Source organism: Bos javanicus, chromosome 23 (genome assembly GCF_032452875.1).
Source record: "Bos javanicus breed banteng chromosome 23, ARS-OSU_banteng_1.0, whole genome shotgun sequence".
Lineage (NCBI taxonomy): Eukaryota > Metazoa > Chordata > Mammalia > Artiodactyla > Bovidae > Bos > Bos javanicus.
The window spans coordinates 41,264,497-41,282,918 of NC_083890.1; the positions used below are offsets into that span (position 1 = coordinate 41,264,497).

General features: G+C 44.9%; 1 protein-coding gene and 1 long non-coding RNA gene across 5 annotated transcripts in view; one reads left to right on the top strand and one right to left on the bottom strand.

Annotated features, from left to right (window-relative positions):
• Positions 1-3,743, bottom strand: part of GMPR (guanosine monophosphate reductase) — a 60,479-nt gene extending 56,736 nt beyond the window's left edge. For 3 of the 4 annotated variants that reach the window (XR_009732965.1, XM_061398811.1, XM_061398809.1), the window contains exon 1: positions 3,657-3,743. Coding sequence is in view for 3 of the 4 variants with exons in the window: in XM_061398811.1 (XP_061254795.1) it covers positions 3,657-3,743 (87 nt within the window). In the remaining variant the exon portion in view is untranslated. Of the gene's footprint in view, positions 1-3,631 lie in introns of all 4 variants that reach the window. The other variant, XM_061398810.1, reaches the window with a different exon arrangement.
• Positions 3,744-3,867: 124 nt separating this feature from the next.
• The window catches only part of LOC133236663 (uncharacterized), a 52,609-nt gene continuing 38,054 nt past the window's right edge, over positions 3,868-18,422 (top strand). Inside the window, exon 1 of the long non-coding RNA XR_009732969.1 lies at positions 3,868-4,203. This is a non-coding gene — a long non-coding RNA (uncharacterized LOC133236663). The remainder of the gene's footprint in view (positions 4,204-18,422) is intronic.

Sequence of the window (18,422 nt, forward strand, 5' to 3'; positions counted from 1 at the left end):
TGTTACAGCAGCCCCAGAAAAAACAGAGCCCAGGTAATAAGACAATTGGCTCAGAGCCTGGAAGAACCCAGGTCTCCTTTCTTCCAGCCAATATCCTCTCTACTCTGCCATGGTCTTGTTCGTCTCAGGCCAGCCTGCTGTCCATGGAAGCTGGACCAGAACTCACCAGAGCTGGTTCATTTCTCACTGGACCTCTGGTGAGAAAAAGACTATGGAGCATTTAGGAGACTGATCACTCATTGGGTTATGTCTTGTCTGTCCCAGCCCAAGTGACCGGTTTTCCACTGCAAACTCCTCACTGTCCGACTTCCAACATTATGGTTGTGCTGTTAGGTTTGTGGTTTTCTTTAAACATCTTACTAGCTTAAGGACAAGGATGGGACACTGGAGCAAGGAATGGGTCCCAAAGAAGAAAATTCTCAGGCAGTCAGGGAGGAGGTCACCCCCTCAGTGTGGCAGAGGTCCTGCTCAACCAACATGTCACTTCCTCTGAAAACACTACCTAAATGCAGCCCCGTGGCCCTCTATTCCTGTGGCCCAAGGACTTATGAAGACAGGAGCATGGACAACAGAGGGACAGCTGACGATGACTGTTGATGTGGTACAACCACAGGAAGGCCACCTAGGCTGTCTCCACCTGTATCTTAGCCTCCGGGAGCTGATCTCAAGTTCATTTCATGTGACACTTGTGGCAATGCCCTGGAAGGAGCACTAAACTTGAGTGGAAGGGCACCCTGCCTTTCTCCCCATTTCCTGCTCACTTGTCTGGTGGATCCAGCAGCTGGTCCAGCTCTGAGCAAAACTGCTGCAGAGATGAATCTTGTCAACAGTCACCAGGCTCCCTTCCCAGCCAGACTGCTATCATGGGGGCTGTTTGCTCTCCTGGCTCCACTCACATCTGCTCTCGTGAGCCCGGCCATTTACCATTTAGTTTCAAATTTACATTCAGGTATCCCTGTGCCTGCGGGCATGCACTTCAGGATTATACCTGGTCGTACAATGCAAAGTTTTCATCTGCCTATGGGAAACTTCAGGCATCCACAGCCGACTGAGCACAACTTGAGAGGAGGTTAGAGGTCCTCCTAGATCCCTCAATATCAATGAAGCAGGCAGTCAGGTGATGGGGGTGGCCAACAGGTAGCTAAACCATGATGGTATCCAAATGGGCTTCCCTGGTGGCTCAGACGGTAAAGAGTCTGCCTGCAATGCAGAAAACCCGGGTTTGATCCCTGGGTTAGGAAGATCCCTTGGAGAAGAAAATGGTAACCCACCCCAGTATTCTTGCCTGGAGAATCCCATGGACAGAGGAGCCTGGCAGGCTATAGTCCATGGGATTGCAAAGAGTAAGGCACAACTGAGCAAATTTACTTCCTGCTACTGCTAAGTCACTTCAGTCGTGTCCAACTCTGTATGACCCCATAGACGGCAACCCACCAGGCTTCACCGTCCCTGGGATTCTCCAGGCAAGAACACTGGAGTGGGTTGCCATTTCCTTCTCCAATGCATGAAAGTGAAAAGTGAAAGTGAAGTCACTCAGTTGTGTCCTTCTCTGACTGCAGCCTACCAGGCTCCTCCGTCCATGGAGTTTTCCAGGCAAGAGTACTGGAGTGGGGTGCCATTCACTTCCTAGATCCCACAATATCAATGAAACAGGCAGTCAGGTGATGGGGGTGGCCAGCAGGCAGCTAAGCCATGATAGGAACCAAATGGAAAGGCAACACCAGTTAATTCAGGTTTCCAGGAAGGGAGCTGGTAAACTCCCACAAACATGGAAATATGAAAACACTTCTCAAGGGCACCGAGATCTCACTGCTGTGTGTGCATGTAGATTGCAATGTATCATGGGAAGCTGGGACATTCACAGCTTCAGTCAGCCCAAATTACGAAACCAAATGACTCAAGACAACATCATACTATTCCCTGGAAAAGAGTAATTCATTCTAGTGCAGAAGAAGAAGGGGGTGACAGAGGATGAGATGGTTGGATGGCATCACCGACTCAAGGGACATGAGTTTGAGCAAACTCTGGGAGATAGTGAAGGACAGAGAAGGTTGGTGTATTGCAGTCCGTGGGGTTGCAAAGAGTCAGACACGACTAAGCGACTGAACAACAACAACAAACATAAAATCTGAATGTTTTACCTTTACAAGAGGTTTCCTGCTTCAGAAAATACACATAATACATCCTTGCTTTAAATATATGATTTTTCTCAAAATAACTTTTTCTTTACTAAGTGAATTGTGACCCAATATTTAGATTATTGCGGCCACCAAATTATTAGTCTGCCCCAAATCCCCACATCTCGTCTCAGTGTGGACTCAGGTACCAGCTACTGCTGGGACTTCAGGAGTCTGGGCCTGCCATCCAAGCTGTTCATTGTTCTTCTAAGTGAAGGGGCAGGAAGAGAGCTGACCAATCCAGAGTGAAAGTGTTACTCATTCCCCGCCTCTTCCAGTCTGGGCTCCAGCTGCCAGCCCTCCAGCTTGAGAAGGTGAGTTGATTAGTTCTGATTATTGGCTAAAGCAGGAGGCTTCCAGTTAATTCAAACAAGCCCTCAGCTGGCAGCACCAGGCACTGCAGTTAGGAGTCCCAGCCGGCGCAGGCAGGCAGGCAGCCCAGATCCTCGCAAGGGGATTTATTTATGGTCCTGGAAGGGGGGTGGGGGGAGAAACCTATGCTGGCTCAGCCTCCCCCTGTTTACTTGTGCAACCCCTGCCTCCGGACACAGCAGTTTCCTCACCTTCCTCTCCAGCTCGAAGCCCCAAGCAAAGCCATCATCACCCATATACACATCTCCAGGGGATTCTGCCTATCTGTGCAACTAGTTTATCCTTCAAGACTTGACCTTCCTCCTGCCCCCACCCTCTAGCTCTTTCCAGTCTGGTCTCCACATGTTCCTCGGGCTTTGCTCTCATTATTAAGGCAGAATGGGCAAAACTGCCCCCACCCCTGCCCCTCAGCGGTCCCATTAGCCCCCACACCCGCACCCCAGTGTTTCCAGCTTCTGGAAGACTGGGTTGGACTCCAGCTGTCCAGTAAGGGGGTGCCGCCAGGCACAGGTCCCCAGCCTCTCTCCCAGAAGTCACTGGAACGCAGAAGGTAAACCCTGAACTTTTGCCCCGGAGTTTCCCTGAGTTTCAGACCTCCTAAAATAAATTCCATGGCTGGACCTGATACTAAAGCAGTCAGAGTTCTCCGCAGAGAGACGCTGCCAAAAAAATCCCCGTCCCTGTACACCTGGGCTCCGCTGCGTCCTTTTCACCCTATATACACCCCTCAACCGGCCCCTGCCCTCGCCGTCACTCTTTCTGAATCAGCTGACCACTTGGTCTTCGCTCCTCTGGGGTTTAGTTCCGTGGTGCCTTTCCCCTCGCCGCCCCAACCGGACGCATTGAGGATTTTAGGCCGGAGTCGGACCCCTTAAGGACAACTCGGACCTCTTACAGACACCTCCTGTCCTGGCAGGGGACCAGCTGGCTTTCCCTCTCTCCGGTGGTGAGAAGAGCAGAAGGGGTCGGCGTCCCACCCACCCCCAGACACACAAAAAAGCAGGTGAGGTGGGCGCACAGTACAGCGCCTCTCACCCACCTCCCCCGCGCCACCCCGGAAAAAAAAAAAAACAATCCCGCACCAATGCGGCTTTCGAAGGGCCCCACCTCGGCTCGACTCTTGAGGCTGCTTCGCTTGGGTCGGAGCAGGACATCCTTGAAGTCTAGCTTGAGGTCCGCATCTATGCGGGGCATGGTGCGGGCAGCGCGCTCGGGCCAGCGCGGCTGGAGCCCGCAGCTCCTTCCTGCAGTACAGGCGGCGCGGGACGCTAGCAGCGGGGTTTGCGGGGAGCCGGGAAGGTTAGGACGGGCGGGGCGGGGCTCCGGCGGGTAGGGCGGGGCCTCCGTTGGGAGGGGCGGGGCTCCGGCGGGCGGGGGCGGTGCCGCGGGAGCGTGAGGGTGGGAGACTGTGCCGCGGCGGGTGCTCTGCCCGCGCGCACGCGGCCCCCTTAAGGCCTCGGGCCGCCCCCAGCCGCTCTCGGCCTTGCCCCGCGCTCCGGAGGCCCCGCCCCCAACGGCGGCGGCCGAGGTAAAGAGCGGATCCGGGGACTGACGCGGTGCGGACAGACCAGATGGACGCTAGGAAGTCCGCTCGTGTGACACTTCTAGCCGCTGCCCGCCCCTGTTTACGGGCGTGCTCACTGCGGTGACCAAAGTATGTGTGTGGGGGGAGGAGGAGTGCACACCGTCTCGTCTGTCACCGAGGTCCCCTGTAGGGAGGAGACTTGGCCTGTGACCCCCTCACCCACGGAAAAGTCCACTCCTTGAAAGGCTTCCCTTCTTTCCTTTCAAGCCCCGTGTGCCCGTCAGGTGCTGAGTCACACCTCTCACATGCCAAAACCGAAGAAACCCTTGGGAAGGTGGAGAGAATTGGGAAAAGAGAGTGGGCAGGTGACTCTAGCCGTGGTGGACTTGTTGAGGCAATCTTTGTGTTCCCTTTGGATTTCACGAGTTTGTATTAAAAAAAAGCGTGACGTCTGTAGTCGGCGGAGATCCTGAGATTCTAGGGACCTTAGTCCTCCTGAGAATGAGTGATGTCAGTTTATTTTTAGTCCACTTGTTGACCACGCTGAGCCGTCATTATGCATTAGGAATGTGCTTAAGTGCCCGCCCTGCACCTGCTCATTCGCTTGCACAACAGCCCAAGGAAGAAGGAGCCGGTTTGCAGATACGGAACTTGAGGACATATAAAGGAAATGACTTGCCCAAGGTTATAGTAAAGTTAAATAGAAATCTCTCAGTCCTTAAAACTTATTACAACCTTAGCTAAAGCTGCTTTTGTCTTGGAACCTCTCTCTGCCTGGGTTCAAAACCTGACCCCACCACATGCTAGCTGGATGACCATGGGGAAGCCACTTAATTTATCTAAACCTGTTTTCTCATAAGTTAGATGAAAAACATTTAACGCTATCCTCTCCCACGTTTGGGAGAGAATTAAATTGTTTGTTCTTGTGGGTTTCCCATAATTAATACATGGGAACTGTTTATTTAGGGTCACATGTAGCATTATGTGCTTTTTGCTTTGCATCCTTAACTAGATTGCTAACCGCGCAAAAGCAACTTTCATTTTCTTTCACTTGTCTGCAGGCTTGACCTGTTCTCAGGGAACTCATATTTGGTACAACTGACCATAAAGAAACATCACAATGTTCATTTAACACAAATGTCTGCAAATGATAAAGTTCTCAGCCCATCACATTTGCAGCATAGGAAGTTCCTGAACTTTCATGAAAGGAAATGAAAGTTATCAGGGAGAGAGTGAAAATCACCACAATTAGCTGGACAGGCTAAATATTTATGACCCTTATGGAATCATTTGTTGGGAGCCAGCCAGATGGGCTGCTTATTTTCAAAGTCTTAAGTTAATTCTGATCTTAATTCTGATCTTAAGTTCCTAACTAAAAACAAGGTAAAATGTAATTATTTATGGTATGGTTATTTGAAAATGATACTCCCAGCAGGGAAGAGAAACTAAGCTTATGAAGGATCTGCCTGGGGTTACAGTAACAGGGGTGAATGTGTGCTTTATACTTGTTATTACCTACCACATCTTACTCAGACGGTAAAGCGTCTGCCTACAATGCAGGAGACCTGGGTTTGATCCCTGGGTTTGATCCCTGGGTCGGGATGATCCCAGGGAGAAGGAAATGGCAGCCCACTCCAATATTCTTGCCTGGAAAATCCTATGGATGGAGGAGCCTGGTAGGCTACAGTCCATGGGGTCGCAAAGAGTAGGGCACAAATGAGCAACTTTACTTTGACATCTTAAAGGAAAAGCCTCCTTTGGATGACCTTGCTGATTAACTAGGAAGGTACCTCTCCTCTTGGTCTCTTGCCCACTCCCTTTCTATAGGATAGAGACAGAAGCCCACTTTGTGCATTCCATTTCCTTTCCTTGTGGAATGTTCCATCATACCTTTCCTCTTCCCAGGCACAAAATCATGTTCCAGGGGTCTTAGCTAAGAACTCAGAAGGGCAGAGGAACAATTGTTTCTTCTCTCAAATTTGTTATTTTAAGTTACAGTCTAACGAAGTCTGTATGCAGAGTTGAAATAGGAGAACATAAGGTTCAATCTATTTATGATTTGAATGTAATAGATTTACAAGGTATTTAAATACAGGGGAAGATTTGACTTAATTGAAGCACTAAAAGGAAAATGAATATATTAAATATGCGGTATAACATGTTTATAGAAATTTAATTACATTTATGAACAGGACTAAACACTTTCAAAGGCTTCTTGATGGTAAAATTTCCTAACTTTATAAAAAGATGATTAGGAACCTAACTTTGAAAAGTTAAAGAATTTGAGGTTTTAAAAGTGCAACTTCGGGGGGCGGGGGTAGGTTTAGCAGTTGTCTTCATTTCTATTGGTGTATAACAAATTATCAAAAAAAAATTTAGCAGTTTTAAAAACACGATTTCTATAGGTCAGAAGTTTGTGTCTGGCTTAGTCAGTTCCTTTACTTCAATCTTTTATCAGACTACAATCCAGGTGTTAGCCAGAACTGTGATCTTATAAGAACCTCAACTGGGGAAAGACCTGCTTTCAAACTTTCTCAGATTGTTGTGAGAATGCATTTCCTGCAGCTCCGAAACTGAGGATTTCAGTCTTTCAGAGGTCTTTCTCTGTTCCTGCTCATACTCATTCACTCAGTCATGTCCAACTCTTTGTGACCCCATGGACTGTAGCCTGCCAGGCTCCTGTCCGTGGGATTCTCCAGGCAAGAATACTGGAGTGGATTGCCATTTCCTCTTCCATGGGATTTTCCCTACCCAGGGATGGAACCCACGTCTCTTGTGTCTCTTGCACTGGCAAGTGGATTCTTTACCAGTAGCTCCACTTGGGAAGCCCCTCTGCTCCTCGCAGCTGCTTGCAGATCCTTGCCATATAGGTTTCTCCAACATGCCCACGTATTTCCTAAAAGCATGCTTCCTCAAAGCTGGCAATAGAATTTGAGTTTACTAGCCAGATGAGTCCTGTCTGTGTGTGCGCGCGTGTGTGCTAAGCTGCTTCAGTTGTGTCCAACTCTTTGCAACCCTATGGACTATAGACCACCGTGACAGCTCCTCTGTCCATGGGATTCTCCAGGCAAGAATACTGGAATGGGTTGCCATGCCCTCCTCCAGGGGATCTTCCTGACCAAGGGATTGAACCCATGTCTCTTATGTCTCCTGCATTGGCAGGTTGGTTCTTTACCGCTAGAGCCACCTGGGAAGACCAGAGTCCTCTTCAACAAAGTGTAATCACTAATGTCTCATTACTTTGCTATATTCTGTTAGAAAGAAGCTCAGGTCCTGTCCACACTCAACAAAGAGAATATTAAAAGGGCATGAGCTCCGGGAGGTGGGGAGCATGGAGGAAACTCTAGGGCCTGTCATAGCTGTTTTTCTACTTTTTTTTCCCCCATCCCAGGATTCAAACCAGAATTTTGAACTGTATTTCATTTAGTTCTCGGCACCAAGAGCATCCTTAGTCTCCTCCAATCTGAGACAATTTCTCAGGTTTTCCTTATCATTCATGACCTTGACACTTCTGAAGAGAATTGGTCATAGATTTTCTCCCTCAGTTTGGGTTTACCTGATGTTTTCTTAATATAAGACTTGGGTTAGGATGTGTATGCGTATGTGAAGAATACCACAGACGTGAAGCACTCATCTCATTGTATTATGTCAGGGGCTCATGGTATTAATGTGATTTGTTACTGGTGATGTGGAAGTCGATGACTTTGATAAGGTCGTGTCTGCCAGGTTTCTGTACTGTAAAGTGATCCTTTTCCATTCTCCACGTTCTTTTCGAAGCGAGTTACTAAGCCAGTCTACGCTCAGGCAGAGGGGATTTAGCTCCACCTCTTAGAGGGAAGGGTTACCCTGGGTCGGGAAGATCCCCTGGAGAAGGAAATGGTAACCCACTCCAGTATTCTTGCCTGGAGAATCCCATGGACAGAGGAAGCCTGGTAGGCTACAGTCCACGGGGTTGCAAAGAGTCAGACACGACTGAGCGACTTCACTTCACTTGGAGGGAAGAGTGTCAAAAAAATTCATGATGTATGTTAATGTGCTATGCTCACTCATGTCTGACTCTTTGCGACCCCACGGACTGGGACCCATCAGGCTCCTCTGTCCATGGGATTTCCCAGGTGTGAATACTGGAATGAGTTGCCATTTCCTTCTCCAGAGAATCTTCCTGACCCAGGGATCAAACTCGTGTCTCTTGCATCTCCTGCGTTCTTTACCACTAGTACCACCTGGGAAGTCCTTAATACTGCTCAGTAATTAGTAAATAAATTTGGGGAGATATTTTGAGGCTGTACAACTATCCTATTTCTCATTGAAGCTTCTATTAATTTTAGCATTCATGATTGAAAATTTTTTACTATTTGTTTTTCTTCTCCTCTACTAATATGAAAGTTATATTCTCTATTTCTGTTATGTTTTTAAAAAGTCTTTATTAAATGTGTTTGGAACCCACACCCCCTGCACTGGAAGTCAAAGTCTTAACCACGGGACCACCAGGAAGTCTCTGTTTCTATTTTTTTATTCAGTTCCTAGGAACTATAACATGTGTCATATCTTTTTGCCTTTTCATACTGTCTTAAAACTCAACATTCAAAAAACTAAGACATGGCATCCAGTCCCATCACTTCATGGCAAATAGATGGGGAAACAATGGAAACAGTAACAGGCATTATTTTCTTGGGCTCCAAAATCGCTGCAAATGATGAATGTAGTCATGAAATCAAAAGACGTTTGCTCCTTGAAGGAAAAGGTATGACCAACCTAGACAGCATATTAAAAAGCAGAGACTTTACTTTGCTGACAAAGGTCTGTCTAGTCAAAGCTATGGTTTTTCCAGTAGTCATGATGTGAGAGTTGGACTGTACACAAAGCTGAGTGCCTAAGAACTGATGCTTTTGAACTGTGGTGTTGGAGAAGACGCTTCACAGTCCCTTGGACTGCAAGGAGCTCAAACCATTTAATCCTAAAGGAAATCAGTCCTGAATATTCATTGGAAGGACTGATGTTGAAGCTGAAACTCCAATATTTTGGCCATCTGTTGCGAAGAACTGACTCATTGGAAAAGACCTTGACGCTGAAAAAGAGGGCAGGAAGAGAAGGGGATGACAGAGGATGAGATGGTTGGATGGCACTACTGAGTCGACAGACATGAGTTTGACAAGCTCTGAGAGTTGGTGATGGACAGAGAATCCTGTCGTGCTGCAGTCCATGGGGTCACAAAAAGTCGGACACGACTGAGTGACTGAACTGAACTGAATAACGTGTATTTGGCTTATTAAGTTCTTAAATTATTAAAATCTTTACCCCATCCCCAAATAGTACAAAGATTGCAAAACACTCCAAGTCCATTCATCACATTCCTGACTTACATGCTATTTTTAGCACAATATTTTGAGTCTCTTTGTTATTAATATTTATTTATTTTACCCCAGTAGATAATGTCATTTTTAAATCACTAATTAGTTTCACCCATGTTACCACTTTAATCTTTTTGATCTCAGGTCTGCTAGCTGGGATGGATGTCTAATTCTGAAGACTATTCTTTAGGATTCTTTTATTTTTTTTAGTGAAGTTTTCCTTGTGATGAACTCTCAGTTTTTGTTTGTCTGCACATGTCTTTATTTTGTCCTCATTTTTGAATAATATTTTTTTCAGCTATAGAATTCTAGATTGCTAGTTACTTTCATCAGCACACTGATAATCTTTCTCTGAGAAGTGCCTTTTGGTGTCCATTATTGCTGTGAAGGAGTCAGTTGTAAATCTACCTGTACATCCTTTAACGGAGGCAGTACTGTATTGAAGCTATAATGGCTCAGGCATTTCCCCCCTTTGCTTTGTTGTTTTTTCTATTCTGCTCAACAGTCAAACAGCCCTCTTTTCACTCAGCTGGGCAGTGGGGAGAAGCTGGGAGCTGAATGTAGATCCCCTTCATCCTAACACTGAAGATTTAGGGTTCCCCTTTGGGGGGGTCCCCATCTTGTGTGGGCAGGGTCTACTATCAGACCCTCTTCCTTGCATGAGACCTGAGCTCTGACAGTTCACTTTCCCCTGACACAGATACTGAACCGAAGCAGAGGTGAGGGGTGTCAGCAGATGCTCCAATAATGTGTTTACCTCTACAGATACTGATGTCTGGCTGAACACTAGCCCATGAGCTTCCCAGTGTCTTCAATTCTACAATGCTGAACAGGCTTCAAGTTGTTGTGAAGTCTTATATTTTTCACTATTTTTAGAGGGAGGGTTGATCTGTATGACCTAGTCCATCGTTAACCAGCAATTAGAACCTGACAATGGTCGCTCAATCACTAAAGTTTAGGGTTTCCCTCATGGCTCAGTGGTAAAGAATCTGCCTGCCAATACAGGAGACACAGGTTCAATCCCTGGTCTGGGAAGATCCCACATACTGCCACAACTTCTGAGCTGGTGCTCTAGCGCCTGGGAGCCGCGACTTCTGAAGCTGGCATGCCCTGTAGCCTGTGCTCGTCGATAAGAGAAGGCCCTGCAAGGAGATGCCTGCACACTACAAACAGCAGCCCCCGCTGCAGCTAGAAGAAGCCCACTGCAGTGACAAAGACTCAGCACATCCAAAAATAAATCATTTTTAAAAAGCACTAAGGCTTATGGATTAACAGTGACTGGGCCAGCTGTCATTTGTCAGACACAAGTTTGAAGGAATCACGTTTGGTAAAGTATGGCCACAGTCCTTTCCATTTCTAAAGTGATTACTTTCCACCTGCCCTTCTGCTAAACCCTTGCGGTGCATTGTCTCCGTGGATTATGGAAACAAAGCTATGAAATACAGTCTGTTTTTATTCCCATTTAAAGGTTGAAGAAACAAGGCAAAATAGAGCTGTTTAAACTAGGACCTGCCTGACTTCAGACTTCCGCTAGGCAAACAGTCTTACCTATAAAAAAACAAAAATCCTTGTTGAATTGGATAGAGTTCAGTTCAGTTCAGTCACTCAGTCGTGTCTGACTCTTTGCGGCCCCATGAACCACAGCATGCCAGGCCTCCCTGTCTATCACCAACTTCCGGAGCGCACCCAAACTCATGTTCATTGAGTTGGTGTTGCCATCTAACCATCTCATCCTCTGTTGTCCCCTTCTCCTCCTGCCCTCAATCTTTCCCAGCATCAGGGTCTTTTCCAGTGAGTCAGCTCTTCATATCAGGTGGCCAAAGTATTGGAGTTTCAGCTTCAACATCAGTCCTTCTAATGAACACCCAGGACTGATTTCCTTTAAGATGGACTGGTTGGATCTCTTTGCAGTCCAAGGGACTCTCAAGAGTCTTCTCCAACACCACAGTTCAAAAGCATCAATTCTTCGGTGCTCAGCTTTCTTCACAGTCCAACTCTTACAGCCATACATGACCACTGGAAAAACCATAGCCTTGACTAGACGGACCTTTGTTGGCAAAGTAATGTCTCTGCTTTTGAATATGCTATCTAGGTTGGTCATAACTTTCCTTCCAAGGAGTAAGCGTCTTTTAATTTCATGGCTGCAGTCACCATCTGCAGTGATTTTGGAGCCCCAAAAAATAAAGTCTGACACTGTTTCCACTGTTTCCCCATCTATTTCCCATGAAGTGATGGGACCGGGTGCCATGATCTTTGTTTTCTGAATGTTGAGCTTTAAGACAACTTTTTCACTCTCCACTTTCACTTTCATCAAGAGGGTCTTTAGTTCTTCTTCACTTTCTGCCATAAGGGTGGTGTCATCTGCATATCTGAGGTTATTGATATTTCTCCCAGCAATATTGATTCCAGCTTGTGCTTCATCCAGCGTTTCTCATGATGTACTCTGCATATAAGTTAAATAAGCAGGGTGGCAATATACAGCCTTGACATACTCCTTTTCCTATTTGGAACCAGTCTGTTGTTCCATGACCAGTTCTAACTGTTGCTTTCTGATCTGAATACAGGTTTCTCAAGAGAGACTCCATTAATTAAAAATATATCTTGGAGACATTCAGTTGAGTTCAGTTCAGTTCAGTCGCTCAGTCGTGTCCAACTCTTTTCGACCCCATGAATCGCAGCACGCCAGGCCTCCCTGTCCATCATCAACTCCCAGAGTTCACTCAGACTCACGTCCATCGAATCAGTGATGCCATCCAGCCATCTCATCCTCTGTCGTCCCCTTCTCCTCCTGTTCCCAATCCCTCCCAGCGTCAGTCTTTTCCAGCGAGTCAACTCTTTGCATGAGGTGGCCAAAGTACTGGAGTTTCAGCTTCAGCATCATTCCTTCCAAAGAAATCCCAAGGCTGATCTCCTTCAGAATGGACTGGTTGGATCTCTTTGCAGTCCAAGGGACTCTCAAGAGTCTTCTCCAACACCACAGTTCAAAAGCATCAATTCTTCGACGCTCAGCCTTCTTCACAGTCCAACATTCACATCCATACATGACCACAGGAAAAACCATAGCTTTGACTAGACGGACCTTTGTTGGCAAAGTAATGTCTCTGCTTTTGAATATGCTATCTAGGTTGGTCATAACTTTCCTTCCAAGGAGTAAGCGTCTTTTAATTTCATGGCTGCAGTCAACATCTGCAGTGATTTTGGAGCCCCAAAAATAAAGTCTGACACTGTTTCCACTGTTTCCCCATCTATTTCCCATGAAGTGATGGGACCGGATGCCGTGATCTTCGTTTTCTGAATGCTGAGCTTTAAGCCAACTTTTTCACTCTCCACTTTCACTTTCATCAAGAGGCCTTTTAGTTCCTCTTCACTTTCTGCCATAAGGGTGGTGTCATCTGCATATCTGAGATTACTGATATTTCTCCTGGCAATCTTGATTCCAGCTTGTGTTTCTTCCAGTCCAGCGTTTCTCATGATGTACTCTGCATATAAGTTAAATAAGCAGAGTGACAATATACAGCCTTGACATACTCCTTTTCCTATTCGGAACCAGTCTGTTGTTCCTTCCCACCTATTAGGATGGATATTATTTTAAAAATATAAAGTGTTGACAAAGGTGTAGAGAAATTGGAACACTTAGTTCTTGCTGGTGGGAATGTAAAATGGTGAGGGTGCAGTGGGAAACAATTGGGCAGTTCCTCAAAAAGCTAAACACAGAATTACCATACGATCCAGCAATTCCAGCTCTGGGTATATACACCAAGCACTGAAAGTAGGGACTCAGACAGACACTTGAACATCAGTGTTCATAGTAGCATTATTCACAGTAGCCAAAAGATGGAAATATGTAACTTGTCCATGGATGAGTGAATAAACAAAATGTGGTATATTCATACAATGAAATAGTATCCAACGTTTAAAAAAGAACGGAATTCTGATACATTCTTTAACATAAATGAACCTTGACTATATTATGCTAAGTGAAATAAGCCCATCTCAAAAGGAAAAATCTTGTAAGATTCCACTTATAGGAGGAATCTACACAAACTCACAGACACAGAAAGTAGAAGGGAGGTTACCAGGGGCTGGGAGGAGGGGAATTAGGGTTTGATGGGTACATACAGAGTTTCTGCTTGGGTGATGAAAATTTCCTGGAGATAGTACTGATGGTTGCATGACATTATAAATGTTCATAATGTTACCAAACTGCACATTTTAACATGGTTAAAATGGTAAATTTTGTGTTATGTGTATTTTACCACAGTAAAAAGTCACCAAAATGTAAATGCAGTAAATCATGTTTTATTTTTTTTAAGTAGTTTGTTGATATAAAATATTTCATTCCCCCCACCCCACGATATTTTACCTTAATTCAGTACTTCTAAAGCAATGTCATTTGGGGTTATGGAAAAACATGGTCCCAATCCTAAAACCATTTACTGAGAAATGGTCTATGTAGGTTTTCCAAATTCTGATTGGAACTCAATTAAAGTATACTCAATTCTCGTGGATTTGAAATGGCACACCAAAAAAAAAAAAAATCTACTCAAAAGGATATATAGATCAGGGTATTAAGGAGAGAGGAAAATTTTATTGAGAGAATAATAAAAGCCAGTGTAAATTCATCACATAGAAATGCATTACATGGTCTTAAGCTAAAAAAAGTTCTCCAAATATGGCATTCCGATTTCTAGGATCAAAATGTAGCTACAGTATTCAATGTCCATAAATATGAAAACAAAGTCCCAGATTCTTCCTGTTCCTGAACTGAGATTTAAAAGGCATTTTTCTCATGGGTCTCTGCTAAGAGAACTTTGCGTGATGGAAATGTGAGAATGTCCCATGATTTTTTTCTTATGACATTTGCCTGTATAGGTAAACCCATAGCAATAATTCAAGGGAAGAAATTCTGTAGGTAAAAGATTATGTTATATAGCTCAACAAATATTTCTTGACTCACTAAGCTGTTTGCATAAATATGACAAATTCTCAACCTATCCTCAAAGATTTCATCCAGGAACCAGGGTAGAATCCAGTGACTAAGAAAGAGCCAGTGCTATTTACAGGGCTTGCAAACTTCTGCCTCACCTGAACTTCGCCTGTCTGGTTTAACCAGCACAGTGTTTTGGGGTTTTTTTGTTTGTTTGTTTTGCTTTTATTTATTTTCTTTCTTTCAATTGAAAGTGCCTGTTGTTAGCAGATGATACATTTTCTGACTCAGAGCAGATCCCACCAATTTCCACCATATGACCCCCAGCCTGATTTATGTATTTATTTTGCTTGCCTGACCTTTGCAGACATTTATTTGCAATGTTCGAATGACTTCACACCTGTTAATTATTGCTGTAAAAAAATACACCCTGGCTTTTACTGTTATTACTCAGCTGATTAGGGTTATTCTGCTTCATCACGTTGAGGATCTCACTGGGGTTTGTGTGATACAAAGCGAACGGTCAGTGACCTTTCAGCATCACGTTTGGCTTGAGATTTTTTTTATTTCAGTGTTCCAGACCTTAGGGTCTTCTCATAGGAGATATGCTTTTCTCTTTCTCATTGACCATTACTATAAGAAGCTGGGCTTAAATAAAAGTGTCCAACTTCCCCCCTCTCCCATGGCCTTTGTCCTCATTAGCTACGTGTTTGTGATGATAATGACAATCTCATTCCACAGCTACTGATTCATTGAATTTATAGGACACCATTCTCCAATGCTGCTAAGAAACTTTAAACAAAAGGCCATCTAATTTGATTTCTACTTCTAGAATGTGTCTCTGGGGTTTGTAACAGAACCCAGGAGCACCAGAGAGCTATTTTAGGCAGAACCGTGCCTTGGAGGGAGAGCAAACAGAATGACAAAGGTTCTAAGTGTGTAACACAAGTATGTGACACATCTTTGGTACACCGTGTAAAACATTTTAGGATCTCTTCAAATAAAAGGTGCTGTTAAGTCTCGGTGAGGAGGACTTTCAGCTGAGTTGCATGGAGACTGGATGATTGTATTACCTCAGTTTTTTTCAATGCTGTGTCCTAGGTGAATACCCAGGCTCTCCTCATTTTTAAAACGTTGTTTAGTGTTCTTCCCAGCTTTGACGAAAGGAGAACATCACCTAATTTCTAACATCTGCTATCAGCTGGCTACCAAGATGGCTACATTCTTGTCTCCAGGACTAGGTGACCTGGGACATCAGTAAGAAGAATTAAGCTTCTCCTACAGCTGAGAAGCTGATAACTAATTTGCTTTTTTTTTCCCTTTTGTTGTTGTTCAGACACTCAATCGTGTCCAACTTTTTGCACCTCTGTGGACTGCATCATGCCAGACTTCCCTGTCCTTTACTATCTCCTGGAGATTGCTCAAGCTCATGTCCATGGAGTTGATGATGCCATCCAACCATCTTATCCTCTGTTGCCCCCTTCTCCTCCTGTTCTCAATCTTTCTAAGCATCAGGGTCTTTTCCAATGAGTCAGTTCTCCGCATTCAGTTCAGTTCAGTTCAATCGCTCAGTCGTGTCTGACTCTGTGACCCCATGAATCGCAGCACGCCAGGCCTCCCTGTCCATCACCAACTCCCGGAGTTCACTCAAACTCATGTCCATCGAGTCAGTGATGCCATCCAGCCATCTCATCCTCTGTCGTCCCCTTCTCCTCCTGCCCCCAATCCCTCCCAGCATCAGAGTCTTTTCCAATGAGTCAACTCTTCGCATGAGGTGGCCAAAGTACTGGAGTTTCAGCTTTAGCATCATCCCTTCCAAAGAAATCCCAGGGCTGATCTCCTTCAGAATGGACTGGTTGGATCTCCTTGCAGTCCAGGGGACTCTCAAGAGTCTTCTCCAACACCACAGTTCAAAAACATCAATTCTTCAGCACTCAGCTTTCTTCACAGTCCAACTCTCACATCCATACGTGACCACTGGAAAACCATAGCCTTGAGCAGACGGACCTTTGTTGGCAAAGGAATGTCTCTGCTTTTGAATATGCTATCTAGGTTGGTCATAACTTTCCTTCCAAGGAGTAAGCATCTTTTAATTTCATGGCTGCAGTCACCATCTGCCGTGATTTTGGAGCCCCCCAAAATAAAGTCTGACACTGTTTCCACTGTTTCCCCATGTCAGCAGTGGCCACAGGGCTAGAATGAGAGAGTCATTTCCTAGGCAGGTTGATAGGGAGTCTAGGGGTCCCCAAGAAGAGAGGGGTCTGGAATTCTCAAGGAGGAAGAAAGGACAAACTTTTTTTCTTTCTCCACATTCCTTAGGATTATATACCAATAATGTATCCTGCCTAAGGACAGTCTTTGGATTCAACCTTCTGTTATCTTAAAATGTTAATTATGGGAGTAGACCTGGTTTTTACAAGGATGTATCTTGCCTGAGGACAGTGTTATCTTAAAATGTAAATTATGGGAGTAGGTCTGATGAGGTCTTTACAACCTCCAGATATTCTTTGGATTATATAACTTCATTGTTAACACTAGCAAGCGGGTACTCTTTCTGCCCCCTTCTGATGCCTATGTCAGAAGCTTTCTCTATCTCCTTTATACTTTAATAAAACTTTATTACACAAAAGCTCCGAGCGATGAAGCCTCGTCTCTGGCCCCGGATTGAATTCTTCTCCTCCGGGGGCCAAGAATCCTGGTGTGTATGCGTGATTCAACTACAACCTTTCAAGAAAAGGTCAGTTTTCATTCCAATCCCAAAGAGAGGCAATGCCAAAGAATGCTCAAACTACCACACAATTGAACACATCTCACACGCTAGTAAAGTAATGCTCAAAATGCTCCAAGCCAGGCTTCAGTAATATATGAACTGTGAACTTCCAGATGTTCAAGCTGGTTTTAGAAAAGGCAGAGGAATCAGAGATCAAATTGCCAACATCCGCTGGATCATCGAAAAAGCAAGAGAGTTCCAGAAAAACATCTATTTCTGCTTTATTGACTATGCCAAAGCCTTCGACTGTGTGGATCACAATAAACTGTGGAAAATTCTGAAAGAGATGGGAATACCAGACCACCTGACCTGCCTCTTGAGAAACCTGTATGCAGGTCAGGAAGCAACAGTTAGAACTGGATATGGAACAACAGACTGGTTCCAAATAGGAAAAGGAGTACATCAAGTCTGTATATTGTCACCGTGCTTATTTAACTTATATGCAGAGTACATCATGAGAAATGCTGGGCTGGAAGAAGCACAAGCTGGAATCAAGATTGCTGGGAGAAATTTCAATAACCTCAGATATGCAGATGACACCACCCTTATGGCAGAAAGTGAAGAGGAACTCAAAAGCCTCTTGATGAAAGTGAAAGAGGAGAGTGAAAAAGTTGGCTGAAAGCTCAACGTTCAAAAAACTCAGTTCTTCACATTAGGTGGTCAAAATATTGGAGCTTCAGCTTCAGCATCATCCTTCCGATGAATATTCAGGGTTGATTTCCTTTAGGATTGACTGGTTTGATCTCCTTGCTGTCCTAGGGATTTTTTTATTCCCTTGAAGTTATGAAAATTTGTAGAAAAACAATGGAGGGAGAGCAATCAAGGGGGAGCATTTCAGCACTCTTCTCATAGCACCCCCCCATCATACTTTTGATTTATTATAATTTTTATCTTTTTTTTTTTGGTCATGCCAAGTGGCATGTGGGATCTCAGCTCCCTGACCAGGAATTGAACCTGTACCTCCTGCATTAGATGCGCTGAGTTTTCACCACTGAACCACCATGGGAGTCCCATTATACTTTTTAAAGGGAAGGGGTCCTCTTTGAGAACAGAGAGCAGTAAGAAACCAAGAACTGAACTATTCTGGGCACCCTAAGCAGCAAAATTTTGTTTCTTCCAGTACCAGAGGGAGCAAACTCAAATCAAATCTATTCTTCTGGCTCTTCCCATAACCTTTTGGGTATCTAAATAATTAGGTTCTCTGGACTTTCCAAAACCAAGAGCTGACTTTCTTCCCTGTGTTTCTCTTGTCCTTGCAGGGCAGCAAGTTAAATAGGGTGGCAAGAAAAACAACCCCACA